This window comes from Diadema antillarum, unplaced genomic scaffold (assembly GCF_040938485.1).
Source record: "Diadema antillarum isolate AM-2024a unplaced genomic scaffold, OU_Dant_1.0 scf00000014, whole genome shotgun sequence".
Taxonomy (NCBI): domain Eukaryota; kingdom Metazoa; phylum Echinodermata; class Echinoidea; order Diadematoida; family Diadematidae; genus Diadema; species Diadema antillarum.
The window spans coordinates 6,255,926-6,276,035 of NW_027270903.1; the positions used below are offsets into that span (position 1 = coordinate 6,255,926).

The 20,110-nt window shown below is 35.7% G+C and overlaps 1 protein-coding gene across 1 annotated transcript; it reads right to left on the reverse strand.

Moving 5' to 3' along the window:
- Nucleotides 1-11,449: 11,449 nt before the first annotated feature.
- LOC139722328 (beta-1,3-galactosyltransferase 1-like) lies at nucleotides 11,450-12,580 on the reverse strand. Its single transcript, XM_071633640.1, has one exon. The coding sequence runs from the start codon at nucleotides 12,578-12,580 to the stop codon at nucleotides 11,450-11,452; it is 1,131 nt and encodes a 376-aa protein (XP_071489741.1).
- Between the last annotated feature and the right edge of the window lie 7,530 nt (nucleotides 12,581-20,110).

Sequence of the window (20,110 nt, forward strand, 5' to 3'; positions counted from 1 at the left end):
ATATAGGGTGCATTATAATAGGAGAACTCTCCCATCGTGCAATATTCTCTGCTGCCCTCTACATTTCATTTTGCGCAGTTTCAAGGGTGTAGGGTACAGGAAAACTCGTAAACAAGCGTTGAAAACGCTAAGGGGAATCGAATATTTCGCCCAAAGGACGGATTCCCCTTAGGATACCTGGTTTTCACATGGAAATTCCCCCTATGCCCCAAATTATAAATATAGCCCTATATATGCATAATTATTTTATGAATAATGATTACTTAAAATACAGATATACTGAAAAAAATCAAAGGTTTCACGATTTTGTCATCGTTTCTGGTCAGTTTTCTCTTTGTTTTCATTATATATATCCAAGTGTATGTACACTACAGTGGAGACCATGTTAATGTCCTTATTTGATCATCATTGTTCGGCGCTCGATTGCATACAGCACGTGAGTAGCTGATGTTCATATGATGATATAACGTTTCATTTAGAGACAAGTTTCCGACATTGGAAACAAATGAACATAATAAGCAACCAAACGGAACCGACAGGCTATTTTGAACATCAAAAAGGTTACTTTATCTTCAGGAGTATAGAAAATATCGCGCGGAAAATAAATGTTTGCTTGTAAAAAGAAGCAGATAAAAATCATGTTAAGAATGTACGTTTACTCATGGTGTGCCTCTCGACCTGTTTGTGAAAATGAGTAGGGCCTACTTGGAAATGTTGGGGTGAAGATAATGATATCGGGCCCTCTGGAAGAAAGGTGCTGTCAATGAAAAAAAAAACTAACTTGGGTAATTAGGGCCATTATTATAATTTTTAAGACCTGCCCGCCCTGAACCCAATTTCATTCACTGAACATGAGCACCTATATATACGTGTGGCGGTAGCGTATACAATTGTACAACCACAATAAACATGAGATAACAAACATTCTACAACCACGATGGCCCACACCGGCCCTTTCTCCTATACCCTCTCTTTTCTAACTCTGGTTGTTAATCACCCCCCCCCCCCCCCCCAACCATGGGATAATATCAGTTACACGAGTATCATCTGTTCTTGACACGCTAGGTCATGCACCCATGCATCGATTTGAAAAAAAAAAAATGTAGCAGCTAGAAAAGCACTCGGGAGAGAATGGAGACCTCCGCCATCCAGGTCATTTTCCCCCATATTGTGATTTCCATCCTATATATAAAATATATGTAAAACATATAAATACATATATATATATATATATATATATATATATAGAGGTATATATTGAAGAGTTTGCTTCCAAAAGGCGCTAAATCCATTGAAAAATGATGGATTTATCGCCTTTTGGAAGCAAGCTCTTCATATATACATAAATTATATACATATATACATAAATATATATAATTTCAATATAGTGTTTATTTATATATATATGTATATATATATATTTATTTATTTATTTAAATATATTCATATTTATTATACTTATGAATTATATTTCCATATAATGATAGACTACACTATAATTGACAGTCAAAACATACTCTCCTCACTGCAAACTAGTCGTAACTGCCTCTGCCATGATACGTTCTGGCCAATAGCACAATGGCTCTGAGAGCCACAAAAGCAAGCACGCCATCTAGTGTTCAAAATGATTGTTACCGATGAAAAAATAGAATCGTTGCATTTGTTTTTCTTTCTTTTTAAATCATAGATCTAGACTTCAATCCTGATCACTGCCAAAATTAGATAACTAATCCTTGCTGTCAATATCAAGATTTCATGAAAATTGTATACATACCTTAAAGGGACTGTAGGTTCAAAACCACTAAATATGTACAATTCAGTGAAATACTTGTCGCAATAGTTTTACCAAAGAAAAAATAAAGCAACGACCGATTTTCATAAGTTTCGGGTAATAGTTACCGTTAGTACATTGTTAACTAGAACTGCCGAGAATTTGAACATCCAGTTATGATTCTTTCGGAAGTTATGCATTCATAAAGATGGTAAACCCGCCAAAAACAGCATGTCGCAAATCAATAGTTTTGCCGATATGTTACTATTATGCAAATGAAAGCATGATCTTTTTTCATTAAAACTTGTTCTAAGGCAAATTAAGCCATTTACCTACACGTTAGAATAAAAAGAAATATAATTGAAAACTATTTAGTTGAATTATTTTACAAGTCAAAATTGTCGCAAAGGCCTGTGAAACATACGTTACCATGATTTCAAGTTTTCCTTTAAAACATTCCCTGGGGTTGAAATTGTGAATTATCTGTCCTAAAAACTTAGAAAATGTCTCGTCCAATGCTGTAAACAATAGTTGTGCCACCTGGTTATCTGCTGCAGAGAAAAAGCTTCAAGCACTAACATGTTTCAGACCGTATGGTTAAGAAATGAAACATACGTTACCACCGCTATGGAAAATTAAAAATGAAAATGTTACAAGGAAGATACCAAACATAGGCATACGGTACCCCAATCTCTCCACTGAGTTTTCAATTATGAGCCATTACTAATCGCTTGAAAAAGTCACATCGAAGGTCAGATTTAACTTACGTTACTGAAACATACGTTACCCCCGAAAAAATAATCTTAATTAGATTCACTAACATTGCAACCATTCATTGATAACAAGTGCTATCTAGAACCATCTTACTCCATAGTTGCTTAGAAACAGTCCTTGCGACAAAATGGCGCATCACGTTGACGACTCACAGGGAATTGACTGCACGAGATCTTTCTCAGTATCTGAGCGAACGGTATATATATTTTCAAAGTCATGTTTAGTGTAATTACATTCAAATATTGGTACACTTTTACTATAAGCAAGTACTTTGGTGTTTGTTTTGTCGAGGAGAATAACAAGTGTACACCTTACTCAGATATTTATACAACATTAAGGTACCTAAACATAGGGTCAATGTTGTAACGTAGGTTTCACTTAAGGTAACGTAGGTTTCAATTTTACATCTGCATGTACACTGTCGTACTTTTCACCAAAGCTTTATCCTAAAAAAGACTAATATCCATAAATAAACAGATGAAAAACATATTTAACTTTTAGGCTTGAACTAACCATTCTTTTTGGCGATAATCATTGTCAATGAGGCCCTGAATACCCTGGTAACGTAGGTTTCAATCACTCTATCAAAATCAATCCAATATGTATGTTAATGATATATGAATGATGAAAATAATGTTTTTCATTTTGATTATCATATCATTTACTTCAAAGTTATAGTGATTGTAGTCTACCAAATTCATTATGTGACACTTCATTCCTTGAAATTAGAGGTAACGTAGGTTACGTAATTATGTAAGAATATCTTATTACTGATTTGCAGTATGGATTTTCTTATTTCTCTGTGAAGGAAATCTTATCATTACTCCTTGGGTTCCAAGAGGTCAAAATGGGAAAATCAAGAGCCAAGATTCAGGCCGATTACTGAGGAAGGAAAAAAGGAAAAGATTGGAGAAGAAGCCTTCCTTACTCTCTTAAAAAATTGAGTGAAAATATTCACTCTTCATGAAGTGAATACAAAAAAGAGTGAACTTAGAGTAAAATTGGAATGAATTTTGAGTGAAAAAAGTTCATTTTCACTCATTTTGGGGTGAGCTCAGGGATCCCTCGAAGATTTAGGAGTGGTCCCTGAGGTCACTCTAAAAAGAGTGAAAATGAACATTTTCACTCTAAATTCACTCTTTATCTTATTCACCCCGTTAAGAGTGAATACTTTTACTTGATTTTTTTTAGAGAGTAAATCCGAGAAACAACGTGTAAAAAAGTATTACGTTCCTGTGGAAAATCTTAAGAGTTGGGAAAAACAAGAGCGCAGATAAAAAAATGAAAGAGTTAAAAAGCACGGAGCCTTCGGCAAGAAAATAAAAGAAGACTTAAACCGATCTCAGCAAAGGGAAGGTGATAATGTCGACTTGATTGACAAGGATTGACAGGGAAATTGATTCACAAATTTGAAAAATTGCTAATGATATATACTTATGAATGCTTTACAATGAAAGGTACTGGATAAAAGTGTTGGCTTGTAGATATCAAATTGAAAGGATAAATATGTAAATATCCTTGTTTATGCACCGAAAATCATTCATAAAAGATTCTACCCAATCTAAACTCTTCCGAGATATTAATGAAAATATGACGTTTAACCAAGAAAACAGAAGAAAGCGTCATACTAACGCTCTTTTACCAAATTTTATATAATTTCACTCTAATACAACTCGCCACTTTTGCATTATTCTTTCCTATACACTGGCTTACCCACTAAACCTTTTATTGAAAGTTGCCTTTTGCAGAAAAATACCAGATTGTGAGTTTACAGTTGTCTTTTACAATGATGTAATATACATTGAAGACATTTTATATGTAACCGAACTTTTATTCTATGTAATGGAAATAGAAGAATTGCAATTTGTTCTTCTGACATTTCTATGCCTTTTCCATTGCCTCCCCCCCCCCCCAAAGAACAAAACAAGGGGGTATCCAAATTATGAAAGGTGCGCCTTTTTGTGTTTATCATTGTTGTCTTTATAGACTAGTGTGTCATAGGTCAGTTATACTCTCAATCTAAAACCGTGAGAAAGCTGTCAATTTACCTGTTTACGTGACCACTCTTAAATTGTTCATAATTCTCTATTTTTGTGACTATTACCAAAACCATGCATTATCGTTGCTTAAAACTTACCATGGCACATTATTGAATAATGTGCCAAGAAATCTGTACGTTTTAAGCAACACTAATGCATGGTTTGTTCATTAATGTAACTCGTGATAATCATGCATTATTAATCATAAAGCAGTGCTGGTGTTTGAATTTTAAACTTCATGGGCTCGCTGTGATTTATTTCACATTGTTCACTCTTATGCCTGATATACCTTATTGATGTAAACTTTGATATGCTAAACAGTTAAGTGCTGACCAGCTTGTGCACTCACACTGTGCAATGTTGCTTAGCGATGCATCATTCCTTTTTAATGCACTTTCCAATGCATCTCCACTTTCGAGTGATAAATATTTCAATCTGGAAACATTTGAAACATACGTTACAATTGTTTAAAGTACACACTGATACATTTTAGGGGTTCTTGACAATGTCTTTAGTGACTCTTATATAAATGCATTCCTTTGGTTTTAAACAGGGCACTTCAACAGGTAATTTTGCAGTGAAACTCATAATATTCAGACAAAATAAACTCTTGAAATTTGAATATCTTATTCCAATTTTTCATATTAGGCCAAATGTATGGTACATTATACTTTAAGGACGATAACATCAGACGGCAATTAAATGAATCTGCTTCCAGAAGTACTGAAGGTCTTGCAACGCTGGTACTCTTGATATTTATTAGAACTCTTAAAATGTATCTTCTTTTTTAGTGTTTAATATATTTATGTAACATACGTGACTCATATGCGTAACAAACGTTACCAAGGTTTAAACAGTCACATTTTCATTTGTCATATGGTTCCTGAGATTGTTTGAGAATATGTGTAGGACAAATCCATCTAAAATCATTTGGCAGTTTTCTGCAAGTTCTATGTGTACGAATAAAAAAAAATATAGGAAACAATCTAACTTTACATAGTTAACAACCTCCATCATATCTATCAATATCTTAATTCACGGTTACAGTAACTCCTCAAATGAATGAAAAATATAGCAGGCACATTGAAATAAGATTGGTCATATCTTCGAAACTATCCACCAATAGAAGGATAGTTGCATTGTCCATCCCTAAACAGAATGAATATGGTCAAAGAAAAATAAGCGCAGTAACGTAAGTTACAGTGGTGAAATTTTCATGTTCAGCTTCAAATTTCAGAACATAAAAAGTTTGCAACATTTGTTGCTCATTTTTGTTTAAGTTGAAATTCAGTGTATCCTCTAGCAATTTTTCGTTGTCGGAATGTTTTTGAGAAAACTTTATTTTTTCAAAATTTCAAAACCTGAATTGTACATTTTTAATGGTTTTGGCCCTGTACAGTAGTGGTTGAGGTGGGGATTCATGTTTTGAACATCCCGAAGTGAGATAATGAGAAACCTCTCATGAAATATGAAAGAGCATGTGATTTTAAGAAGGATTCAATGTTTATTTGATGAAAATTGGTTTTCAAATGGCTGAGATATCCAAAAAAGTGATAATAATAAAAGGCTACATGCCCCACCTTTATTAGGATCTCTTTGTTTCACCTTGTTTTTGGATATCTCAGCCATTTCAAAACAGATTTTCATCAAATAAACTTGTGATACCCCTTAGAATTGCATGCTCTTTGACATCTCATAGTGTGGTTTCTGAATATCTCGCAAAACGTTATAAGCTAAAACCTCACCTCGACCAGAACTGTACACACCCTTAAACTTTTTGAGATATTTTGCCAGCAGACAGACAGACACACAGACAGACACACAGACACACAGACACACGCACACACCACACACACACACCACACACACCACACACACCACACACACACACAGAGACCAACGCTGGCTAAAACAGAACTTCCTCGGTGGAAGCGATTACAATCCACCAGCCATACAGTACAACCTCAGAGTTCTTGACAGGTCAGTCAATTCGATTCCAATATATATCTCCACTGACACTCATAGTCCACTTCGTCTATTCTCCGTTGTCCATAATGAGTTTTGAGAGTGGGGTTACACAGAGGGCGTTGTTCTTAACTCCATGTCATTGCCGAGAAGCCCTTCTTTTTCATGCCCAATACCTTGTGCCTTGGGATGGCCTTAAAATGGCTTTTAGCAGTCCCCTCCATTTCCGACCTTTTCTTTCTTATGATTCACTCACACTTTGCCCATGTATTTCTTCAACTAGTATGTTTTTTGATTCATGTAAACAAATGACGTGTATCTAAATTTCATTTGGAAACGTAAAAGTTACATTGTACCTAATTTGTTTATATGAAATTGTCAAATTCTATGCTTTGGCCGGAAATGAAATAAAAATGAAATGAAAAATGAAATGAAATAAAATAAGGTAGGCCTACAATCCAGAATAAGGCTTTCTCTTAATATTTTCACGTTCTAACGGTCAAATGCGTTCCATTCATATAAATATACATATGTGTGTGTGTGTGTGTGTGTGTGTGTGTGTGTGTGTATGTATGTGTAAATTATATATAAGGTAATATGATATGATATGATATAATACAATATAATACAATATACATATGTATCATATTTATATTTATATTTATATTTATATCATTCTGCATCTTGTGATTATGATATCCAAGTGTATGCACACCGTGACAGCGAAGGCAATGTTAAAGGCATAATTTACCATTTGCAGATGAAACAAAAACCCAGCATTAATGCTTCAAAATAGTTTTTAAATGTGAGTTAGGGATAGAAATAACCACTGTAAAAATTTCAATCTGTAAAATCGATGTTAAGTATTGTTAAGTATACAGAATGTGAACAAAAGTTATGATAAAAATGTTTCCAGACTAAACCATATACAGTTACGGTTTATTGAGAAAAGTACAGATATCTCCTTATATTTTAGGCTTAATCGCGAAAATTTTACATGAATGATGTTTTGTGGTACAACAGACCTACACATATGTATTATATGTCATATCTTGAAAAAATTTTAAATCACTATTCCCAAAGGTAAACTGGAACTTTAATGTCTTTGTCTAATAATTATGCTTCAGCGCTTGATCGCATTCTGCACCTGAATAGCTGATGGGCTTAACATTTCCATTAAAGACAAGTTTCCGACATTGGAAAGAAGGAAAGAAAGAAAGACACAACCAAACGGGCAATTTTAAACATTAAAAAAGGTTACTTTATTCTCAACAGTTGTCCCGAAAATAAACAGCTTGTAAAAAGAAGCAGATGGAAATCATAATACAGTCGTGCAAGTGTTAAGGTACAAGAAAATTCCATGAGGGGGGGGGGGGGAATCTTCTTCTCAGACCTATTTCCTTTTTTGGTAATGCATTTATTGATCACAGTGAAATAACAGAACGTACACAATCTATAAAAGAGTTGCACACTTTCATACACACCTAAAAGTCTTAAAATTCAGTGAAAAGGAATAACGGGAAAGCGCAAAAGATGCAACTATATATCATATATGTAAATATATATATATATATATATATATATATATATATATATATAACTAATCTTCAACACATTCCGTTAACAGATCTTGACAAAATAGTATGGGACATGTTGAATAAAGCTTAATTCTTTGCTAATAAACGGAGATGTTCCCATAGAACAAGAGAGAACAGTGGCGTGTGAGCTGTTCATTCCATAAACATTACTAATAATATACAAAACATAATGTATTTCTGAATGACGGTATGGACGAAGATACGTAAGTGTAAGTTCTTACAGTGAAATGATTTTCAATTTTAGGCGGTTGTATAGTAGTAAATCTTTTAAAGATGAACATTGAAAACTCATGAAATTCATAAACATTGAAAACTATTTTGCATTTACATATTGAGTTCGAATAAGGGATAATGATGTTTTAAGTGTTAAACTGATTGTTTTCTATGACTCACAAATAGCAATCAAAATGATTATTTATTGGCATAATGTCGATATCATTTACAGTTCTGCAAAAGATTTCATTGAATCTAAAAAACACTTTTGCGTGTTTGCACTTTACGAAGAAATGAGTCTCATTAAGCACATCAAAATGATAAAATTAAATTAGAAATTAAATAAATATAATATAATGCCCATAGAATACTGTTGATGTAAGGATTCTTCCTTGAACCAATTATTGATATAACTCATATTTGGTTCCATGACATTAAGAATTGCTCCCATAAAATATCTGCACACCAAGCCAAATATAAAACCCACCCACAAACATAACTTTACCTTTCATCATAATCCTCACATGAAACTAAACCTAAAATCCTATAACAACCCAAACCCTAACCTTCAGTCCTTAGAGAACGTACGACCGGAGCAATAATCATTGTTGCAGGAGCAAAAATGTATCACCTGTGAATTTATCTAAACGTTGTTTGTTTGTTTGCTTTTGCCCTTTATATTGAAGTCCCTCATTTTCGTCACTCATCCAGGATCTTCCGAGTATAATATACCAAATTAGGATACACATAAACGTGAGTTCACGCTGTTAACATTTCTAAGACATAGCACATGAATTACATAATATATACAATTTTTTAATGATTTTATCTTTGAAGCAGTCTTCAACGATAACAATACAACACACCACGGAATGTGAAAACAAACATCATATTTACATAGGTACTGAAAATGTGACTAATTTCAGAGATTATTTTGCAACCGGGGTTAGTTTCGTAATCTTCACTCTTATTTTCATATTCCTTTTATGCGTGATTATGTGCATGTTCATGTCTAAATCAACTCTTGTAAACGTCCAAATCAGAAACAGGGTCTATAAACTACTGGAGAAAAATAAATGTAAACATAATTAATCGAAAATTAAAGTTCTGATTGCCATGGTAGTATTATTTCATTGTATATAGGAAGATGTGATCACTCAATTAGGCACAGTATTAAGAAAAAAACCCGCATCATTCTTCCTCACAGTTAGGGAATCACAGAGCATAATAAATCCTATGCGTAAACTTTAGGCAACGGTGCAACATACTGAAATAATATTCTTGTCTGATGAGCACCGTGACGAGTGCATAACGTCAAATTTCGAAGTGGTCAATATTAGTTTTATAAAAAAAAATGAATGTCCGTTTTTCAGCCATTCGAGCATAAAAAGGAAAACGAAATTGAATGTTAGGACGACGCCTGTTGCATTAACCCATGCTTATGTATCTGCCATGTTCTCAACGTCCGAATAAAACCGATAAGTTATAGGCGAGTATGTCGAAAATGGTCCAATAGTGTCAAACTAGGTTCGCGTCATCACTATCGGCCTTTAACTGCTCCTGGTTACGACATACGGATCTGTCCAAGGCAGAATTTGCTTGCTAGAAAGCTGCGCGTTAAAAATTTTGTTTGACATTTAAATTTCATTAACGAAGATAATTATGGTAATCATCATTGTCAGTGTCGTATATCATATACATTTATTATGATCGTTGTAATCCCACAGTGCCCTCTTGAGGCCCTCAGGACGTGTACCTTTAAACAATATCCACGGATATTTCTGTATACTCAAAATGAATTCTCTGTTTGTTTGTACGTATGTTTTTGTGTTTGTATTGACATGACAAGTAGAAATTGATAGTTTCTCCGCGATGCAGACTTGACGTAACAATTTGGCCATTACTACTACTAATGATAATTAATACTTTGAGAGCGCCTTTTCCGCTGAATACAAAGCACTACGAGATATCATTCCTGGTCGCCATAGGAGATGAAAATCATTATTATCAAAATTATTAAAACTATTATGAAATGTGTTTGAAACTAGGTAAATTGAATCTGTGGTCAAAAGAACAACTAACTGAAAAAACGTTCTTTGGTGATCCAGCGAGGGTAAAAGCGATCTACCAAACAAAGTTCAAATCAATTTGAACATTTATAGTAATTACATGTAAATATAGAAAAGTATAAATTTGATACAGATAATTCTTGGCCCTTTAAAAACAAAAACAAAACAAGACAAAACAAAAATAAGAATATTGACGAATTGTTCCCGTGAATATGTCGCTGTCACAAAACAAACTTTGGTCGCAGCCACAATTCAAATAAGATAATGTAAAGATACACGCCTTTCACAGTTGTCCTCTTGGTCTTTACTGAAATGAACACCAAGGTCCGAATTCTCGAAGGTGGTACAATCTTTGTCAGTGGTTTCTTTGTTCATGTTTGAAACCATGGACAAAACGAAAACCACGGCTTAAACCATGGGCCATGCGAAAACAGTCATGTCGTTAACGAAATGACCATTTCGTTAACGAAATAGGCCATGCGACGACACTTGGCGCCCCATACAAACTATACTGTCCTTGTACCGCCTTCCTGAATTCCGGCCTATAGGTTTCATCGTCTTCTCAAAGGGAAAAAATGAAGCAGCGTCCAACCATGCTGTTCCTGAAAAGTCACCATAATGCACTACGTGTATCAGGTTAACTTAACTCTATACAGTTGAGATTAAGTAAGTCTTCGTTTTACGGAGTTTCAGTGATGTGTGCGGAAGGTGTCTTACCAGACGATTTCGTCGGCTAATGTTTAATTTGCATATTTTTAGTTGTATTCAAGAAACATGTCTCATGTAACACACAGGAATACCGTAACATTTACAGCAAAAACTTGAATTTGTTCACCAGCTATTGCGGAAGGTCGGACTGCACTCTTCAGCAAAAGCAATTAAAGAGACGAACGAACTGTGAGTTTATTTTTCAATATGCTCCGCTGCACCTCTGAATCAGTCATTGAATAACCCATTTGAATAGGCCTACTGCAAAATAAGTTGAATTGAATTGTTGCCTCTGTTCTTACGAGATGCCTTTTAATTTTCGCACGTTTCTGTGAAGAGAGAACCCCAGTATTTCCGCATCTGATCCGGTCCTGTATTATGCCATAAAATCATCGTCGATCGTCGATTACAAAATGAGTAGGGTTGTGTAAAAAAGTAGAAACCTTCGTGATTCATGACAGACACGCCGCGACCCTTGAGGCAAACCCCCACATAGGCATCCTCGAGTCGTATGACCGGAGTGTCCAGAGAAGTTTCGTAGATCACTGCCGGGAGGTCGGAGGACATCACATAGCCGGGACCTGAGCAGTAGACTGGGTACACACCACCGGGGAACTGGCTTTCGGGCATGTACCACTTGTTCTTGGGATCGCGGATGGGCTTCACCCCCGCAAACCTCGCGCAGAGAATGTAGTTATTCAGAGTACTGGCCGTCTGATTGGACAGAAACCACACCAAGTTATAAATATGCAAGAATACGTCATCATCCGCTTTCATGACGTAGGCGACCTTGGGGCAGAAGGTCATCGTCCACTTCATAACCGCGATCGTCTTCAAAGTCAGGTTTTCGTACGAGTCGATAAAATCTTCCTGGATGATGTCGTGGAATTGCTCACTCTCTGCTCTCACGAGTGACTCTAAGGTGCCGTTGGCGGGACTATTTTGCCCAAGTAGAAAGAGGACGCGAACATCGTGGCCATCTACATTGGCCACGCCGCCCCAGGTGTCGCGAATAGCTGTACGCTGTTTGAAGTGATCAGGACTTGACAAGACCAAAACGAGGAGAAACGCGTCGCTAGCATTCTCCCCCTTCTCACACCTATCCGGCTCGTTGTAGACGTACTTGAAGTCATGCGGATTGACATGCTTCGTGCCTTCAGTGACAGCGTCCCCACTGGAGGTGTATTTCGCCGTCGTCATGGCGTGCACTGTCAAGTTCGGAGCAATCGATGGAGCGCCACCAACGGTTGAATTTCGCTCGTCTACTACAGACGTGCTCCTGGGTATGTCCTGGTCAGCTACCAACTTTCGCGCCATTCCATCAGAAAAGACTTTCTTGGGGAACAGGATCGCGATGCCGAAATTCAGGATAATGACGACCAGGAGAATTAGCCGACAAAACTTCCTTCTAAACGGATTGTATCGTGCCCATCCTACAACCATTTTATTTTTTAATCCGTCAGCGGGACGCCCGTGGTTACCTGCCAAGAAAAAAAAAACAATATTAACAAATATTGTTTGAGTGCCTTTTTCATATAGATTGACAAGTCGTCGGCGTTTTCACGAACCGACGCTATTTCGATTTTGGTCAAAATTTTCAAAATCGAGATATTGGTACCAAATGAAAGTGCTTTCAAAACTCTACCAAATCCCAAAATTGTAGATCACAAAATTAATTATTCTTAATTTTATCAAAGAAAGAAAAAACGACGGTACTCGAAATATCGAGAAATTGAGAAAAAGGGGTTTCACGAACCGACGCAGTAATGATACGCCGGTTCGTGAAACCCGAATTGCTAGGGTGAAGAGCAATGCGGGTTTTACGAACCGTCGCAGTTTCATTATTTTGAGCTTTGTTCAACTTACTGGCCTAGAATTAGGTTTTGGCCCTAATCCAGATCTCAGAGTGAGAACCAAACCTTCTGAAAGATGAATGACGACCTAAGCCAGCCCACTGTCCACGAGTGAAGTGAATGGTAAGCTATAATCCTATTAAAATCATGCTCAAAATAACAGTTTCAGTTGGACTACCATAACCATTAATTGCGGTAGAGTGTAGTCCCATGTATTCAATCGCGTGATGCTTATGAAGCCTAGTCTGTAAACGCCATCCAATTTCAAATTAGATCCCAAATCATATTATTTATAGTTTCTTTTCAACTTATGTCGTTACTTCTGAGACTACTGAGTACTGTAGTCGTAACGTCTGTGTGCAAGACATGCAAGATGTCAAAGTCTCGAAGACACTCATGGCTATGCCTTGACTTGAGTTGAAAATGAAATCATGAGATTGACAAAGTAGGTCTATTAAACTAAAAAAAGAGTAAAAAGTCTAAAAGTAAAACTCAAAGGAAGAGTAAAGAATAAAGTTAGACATGTTAGACTTTAACTTTCAAGTTTAACTACTAAGTCTAAGTTAAGACTTTACTTATAATGCCAGTTACTAAAACTAAGATCAGCTGAAGTCTAAGACCAAGTCAAATTAACACAGAGTCTGTAGTCTAGCTCTAGATCTACATCTAGACTAGTGGTAATAGTAGGTAGAGTCCACCCATTTTCCCCCCAATTTTTACTGGTCCATTCCTGAAAAAGTTACTGGTCAGTGTCCAACAGTGATTTTTCCTGGTCAGGGACCGTCGGACCAGTGCCAGTGTGCAGCGTTGGTGTAGATGTCATCTATGACAGTATGTGGTCTAGTGATACTACCTAAACACTACGAGTAGTAACCACTATTTCGGCACAATTGGACAATCGCAAAACGCGAAAATTAAAGTTTTTAGAATAGGTTTAATTTTTATACCAATCCATGACACAAATATTCAAGTTTGCAGTTGAAAAATATGAACACACAATCTTGCTTTATTTTTGTGGTGTGATAATTTCTTTCATAGGGCGTAGATTTCATCATGTAACATACGTTACCAATAACATTCTATTTCAAATGCTTTAAGATTGGTGACTACAGTCTATGATTGAGATAATTATGCGTCAGATGTGAAGTATACCATCGGCTGCCATGTTTGTAAATGCTGCCTGCAGATGGGAAGGATGGCAAATGACCTGTATGCTATACTGAACACAGCATGTCCTACTGTGTTAAATCTTATTTCATGTAATGTTCATTTGTTTTCTCGATAATTTGATGTCAGACTTTCTTCAGAAAATATTTTCAACATTTATCAGTCCCAAATTGCCAGCCAATTCTTGAGTATCATCGATGAAACATGTGAATCTATGTGCGCAAAAATATATTCGTCAGATTCCACGTAACGTATGTTTCACGTTAATGTAACGTAAGTTACAAAGATAATACTACTACATGTGCAACTGATTTTGGTACTTTTTCTTTTTGGTTTTGGTATATATTCTTAAATTAATTTCTCGTCAACTCTAAGTGAACGTATATTATATCAAGATGTCGCAATATCATGGTGATACAATTCTCAAAAATTACAATTGAAATAGTTGTAAAACTGCAAGACTTTATAACATGTCCGCGTATAAACTCTGGAGTAGAACATTAATCCGTTACTGTTGATATTTTGAAGACAATTGGCTTCATACTTATGAATTTATGGCATTGAAATGATAAGAGTTGGGAACATGCTTTCACGTGCCTTCACGGACGAAAATATTGTCATGATGTACGTGTAATATAAAACGAGTGGTGGGTAACGTAGGTTTCACTTCAATTTTATCATAATGGAAGTTTTCGTATGCTTGACGTCTTGTAACGTGTTATCTTCATATTAATGTCTTGTAACTTGTTATCTTCAGCTGTCACTTCATGCTGTTGAAAGATATGTTTCGAATCCATAACTTTACAGACTCCATAACTTTGCTGTCGCAACAGTTATTCTATGCAGGAACAGTTTGAAAATAGCAGTTGCAATACAATAGTATTCACAAAATTTTTAACACCTGTATGAAACAAGAAACGGCAGAAACGAGATGGTTACTCTATTAAAGTGCTTCATAATGATCAATAATGCCGTATTGCTTGTATTTGAAATTTCTGAACTCGGTAAACAAGAGATAGGGACAGAAGGAACCAAGAAATGTTCTTTGTTAATTAAATAAATGACCACTTTACTAAGTTGACTATGGCAAATGAGGTCGATGAAACAACGTCAAATTACATAGTTGCATTAGCACAATACTGGGTAGGATGAATGAAATTGTCATTAGTGAAATGATGTACTCGATTGTCCTTGTTATGTATGCATAAGACAGTATAATCCACAAGGATAACAAGAATAACAAGTCTTGCATTAATAATTCTTGCCGTATCTTTGTCTCCTGCATGGAAAAATGTTTTTGAATCTTTCAAAAGAAAAGTGAAAGGACAAGTTGCTATACATGCACAACAAAGGTACTGATAATGATTACAGGCAGGCCCGTAAGTAGAATTTTCATGGGGTGGGGGATGGGGTCAGAATTAGAAAAAGTCTACTTCTTCCAGTTTTAATCACCTGACAGGGAGAAAAATAAAAGCTCCCGTGCCATTTTTTCTTTTGTTTCATTTCTTTTACCGGGTTTCATCGACTGACAAGCAAGAAAAAAAAAGAAAGAAAAGAAAATTGAAGAAATATAAAGAAAGGCTTCAGCTTAATTCTATGCTGCCAGTACAAGCCCAATTTCATGTTTTTTTATTTGTTTATTTCAAACTGGGGAGGAGGATTCTGCGATTCATTTTTTCTTTTTATTTCCTTTTGTTTATATTTTGACTGCTGGCAAAGGGGCGGGGGACCTCGAACCCCCTCCCCTATACTTACCCTGGTAGGGTAAATAAAAAAAAAAGATGCGTGACTTTGCTTCTTTTTTTTGTCAACTACGTTACTATATTAATACAGGGACCTGATCCAATAGTTTTGAAGTAGAGATCTGCGTAATCCCTAAGTTTATTAGCTATTCATTGAATTTTCTTAAAACAATGTTAAATTCAGTGTTTATACCTGGAATATGACATCATTAAAGCCAAGTTGAACATCAACGCCCACCAAACGATTTTTTTTCAAAGATACTATGATTATGTCCCCTTTTACTGCATCCTCCTAACAAACAAGAACATACAGCTGTAAATGAATTTGATATGTTTTGACGGAGAAACTCATCAGCATCATAACTGCAACAATTAAATTGTCTCAAATTAAATGGGCTTTTCTGTGGATTGTCTGTTATCAACATGACAACATCTTGAAACTTACGTTACCAAAATTTGAAACATACGTTACGTAATAAATTGAGTGATTTATTTCAAAAGAATAAACCTGTAGAGCAAAGCAATAACTGGATTTTTACGGTGGAATATACTGACTTAATAAAGACACAATAAACAGAAGTAAAGCATGATTCTATGAAAAACAACAACACATTTCCAACAATCAAATACTTACTCAGTTTTTCAACACATCATGTAAAGGTATTTTACGCGCTGCCAATGCTCAAGATGCCATTGAAAGAAGTTGCTGAGCTATCCCATGACCTCAAATCGACGGCACAGATTCGAGAAATGTACATTTAGGTGGTAATTAATGGTGTAATTAAGCTTTCTGTCATTTGGTGGTAACGTAAGTTACATCACGTATGTTACACTTGTGGATTAAATCGTATAAGTTAGCAACATAATAATGAATCTTTTGCCACCCATGGGTATGACGACAATCTACTCCATTAGTCTCAACTCTAGAACAATCATTCAGAGCCATGCACCTTCATACTTTTTACAAAGATGGTAACGTATGTTACTTCTCTTAAATCTACCTTTTTAAAATCTATATTTGCGAGATTAGCAGTCTCATGTCTTTTGAAGCTGAGTGATGAAATATCTTTTAACATAAACTTACACCCCTTTTGGTCAGAAAAACAATACAATTGTGTAGTACTCACTGTAATAGCATAACCAGGTTGGCAGTACAAAGATGGTAACGTATGTTTCAGCGGATCTGGCGACACATTTCCATCAGTTATTTTGTTGATAAAGAATGGTTAGTTTAAAAAGTTGTGTTAGGTTTTCATAGAACCTTAAGCCACTTTTCTGCAACCGTGAGTAAGCTTCCTCTTTATGCTCATATTTTCCCACAAAGTTGAGAAAACATAAAAAATCATCGTTGGCGACATGCACTTTTAAGCCTGTTGGCCGAACTTAACCCTCCACCAATGGCTTATTGGTATAATTTCGCCTTCGAAATGATTTCAGTTTTTGTTTATATGTCCCTTGGCATCACATAAAATCACAGGGGCATTTTGAAAGAGCTTTTTATCTCTCCTAGGTGAGTAGAAACATAAGCGACACGATTTTTGACCAATTGCGCCGAAATAGCGGTTTTGGGCCTACAGGTTAGGTGGCTTTCCTGTACAGTGCAGTGTTATAGTATACTTGTGAATTCAGCCCTAGTACCGTACTGTGTGTATGTGACATTATGTCTAACGTTAGTTCGATTGGAGTACCTTTGAAGCACAGCGGTGGGGCTTTTTTTCCCTAAAACTTGTGAATGCGGCCCAACCAAATGGCGTTTACATATTTACGCGTGATTGATAGTGATACAGTAGCGCTGTCGATTTCCACAGCAGCCATACATAAGCTTTTGTCCTTTCTTCTTTCCTTTTTTCCCTTTGTTCTTTCACCCTTTTTATTCTTGGAATCGAAGGACTTCTAAGAAATGTCCCTCGACTGATTTAACCAGGACTCTTGAGTCCTGGTAAACCTAACCTAACCGAGTAACCGTTAACATTTGTTAGGCCTAACATAACAGTAACACTGACTTAGCCCTGTATTGACTTTGTCTTTGGCCGACTTACTGAGGTGGCGAGTCTAACTCTTTAACATTAGTCTAAACGTAGTCGTTAGATCTGTCAGTGTCAGTGTCACCGGTTATTGTATATGGTGCCATCTCTAACGTACGTTAACAAGTTGATGTTAGTTATCTATGTCAACTTACTGATTCAGTAATAGTGGTACTGTCATCCTGTTGGATATCGCCGCAATATCATCCGTGACGTGTTAATTTCGTGTCACAAAGACAAAAGTTGCCAAGATCTAATAGTATTAGATGTCTAGATCTAGATGTAGTCTAGATCTATAATATAGATTTTGTGAACCACTGGTAACTTAAAAGTGAAAGGTCTAGACTTCACTTAGTCTATAATTAGACCAGACATTCATGAGGCAAAGGCCTATTTAGTAGATCTATTCTTATTCTATTTTAACGTCAATTCCTACTAACTCGCCACGTGTTATTCCTAAGGCCAAGGACTTCCGGGTTAGTTATTTTTTTTCATAAATACCAAACAGCAGACGTGTTTCATTTGCATTCTTGCACAGACCTCATGAAAATATGTGCAGTATCAAAGAAATATGATGCACATGACAATGCCAGTGTTTTATATGTGAATGGTTAATACCAGGGTGGTCCATGAGGGGTTTTAGCATGTCGCTGCAACATGCTAAAATTCTTGTGCAACATCCTCAAAAGCCAGCAACATGTTATGCAACATCCTCAAGAATTTGCAACAAGCTCAAAGTAAAAGTATTCAAAAATGTGCAAAACATGTGCATAGCATAAGAAACATCAAACTACCTGGTACTTAGATATTTTTGTGCAAAATATGAGAGAGAACATTGAATGTAAGCAGCACAAAGAGAGATAAGCAGCAAAATATTGCGTACTACGTACTCATTGTGTGCGCTCCGCGCATATTCAATTTCTGCAATATTCTCAGATTCTGAGCTTGCAACATGCTCAAATTTCAAGTTGTGGACCACCCTGTAATACCTTTAAAAGCTGAATGATAATGTAGAGTCTAGGTCTAATTAAGATGTTACAGTCTATGATAAGAAACAGGTTTGATTGTCATAGACTGTTTCCCAAATGCAGGTACATGTAGTAATATTCAGCTATTTCAATGCAATGCCTTGTTTACAAATACATATAGATTTATATTCATGTGAATGATAATTCAATTTCTACATGAGACATACTAAGTGCTAAACATAATATCTTGCATCAGTAAAATGTGTAAATGACGAGACAATTTGAATATGCATCAAATACGAACAGCAGCATTTTTTGACATTCTTTGATCCTGCATATGCCTACCATTTTGTTTTATGTTTAATATAAATAGAGCAAAATAATTTCAACTTCAGTTTTGTTGGCTGATTTTTTTTTTCTTCTCAAAATTAAAGTTGTATCTTGTGCCATGATGTTTGATTTTAATCAAAAGTTCTTAATTTCTTTCTTTTCTTTCAGATGACTGGTGCCATGTAGTAGCGAAGAACTGGACTGTCTCAGAAAAGAAAAGGAAAAGTACAGGGTCGTGTACATCACCAACGGATGTGAATACAATGGTAATGTAGAGTCTAGGTCTAATTAAGATGTTAAAGTCTCTGATAATAAACAAGTTTGATTGTAGACTGTTTCCCTAATGCAATTAGTAATATTCAGCTTTTTCAAAGCAATGCTTTGTTTACAAGGACATGCAGATTTATTCATGTGAATAATAATTTAAATTCTACATGAGACTTACTAAGTGCTAGACATAAGATCTTGCATCATTAATATATGTAAAAGGCGAGACAATTTGAATATGCATCAAAGACGAACAGCAGTATTTTTTTGACATTCTTTGATCCTGTATACCGTTTTGTTTTATGTTTAATATAAATAGAGCAAAATAATTTCAACTACAGTTTAGTTGGCTGATTTCTTTTTCTCAAAATGAAAGTTGTATCTTGTATCATGATGTTTGATTTTAATCGAAAGTTCTTAATTTCTGTCTTTTTTTTCAGATGACTGATGCCATGCAGTAGCGAAGAGCTGGACTGTTTCAGAGAAGAAGAAAAAAGTACAGCATCGTGCTGATCATCAAGGAATGTGAATACAATGGCTTAGGAAAGAAGACAACCTACAGATAGGATAGAAGGGAGAAATTGGGATGAAGGGCGACAACATAAGGACGGTATATCTACAG

Coding starts and splice junctions, on each gene's coding strand:
- LOC139722328 (XM_071633640.1), bottom strand. CDS start 12,580: ATGGTTGTAGGATGGGCACGATACAATCCGTTTAGAAGGAAGTTTTGT.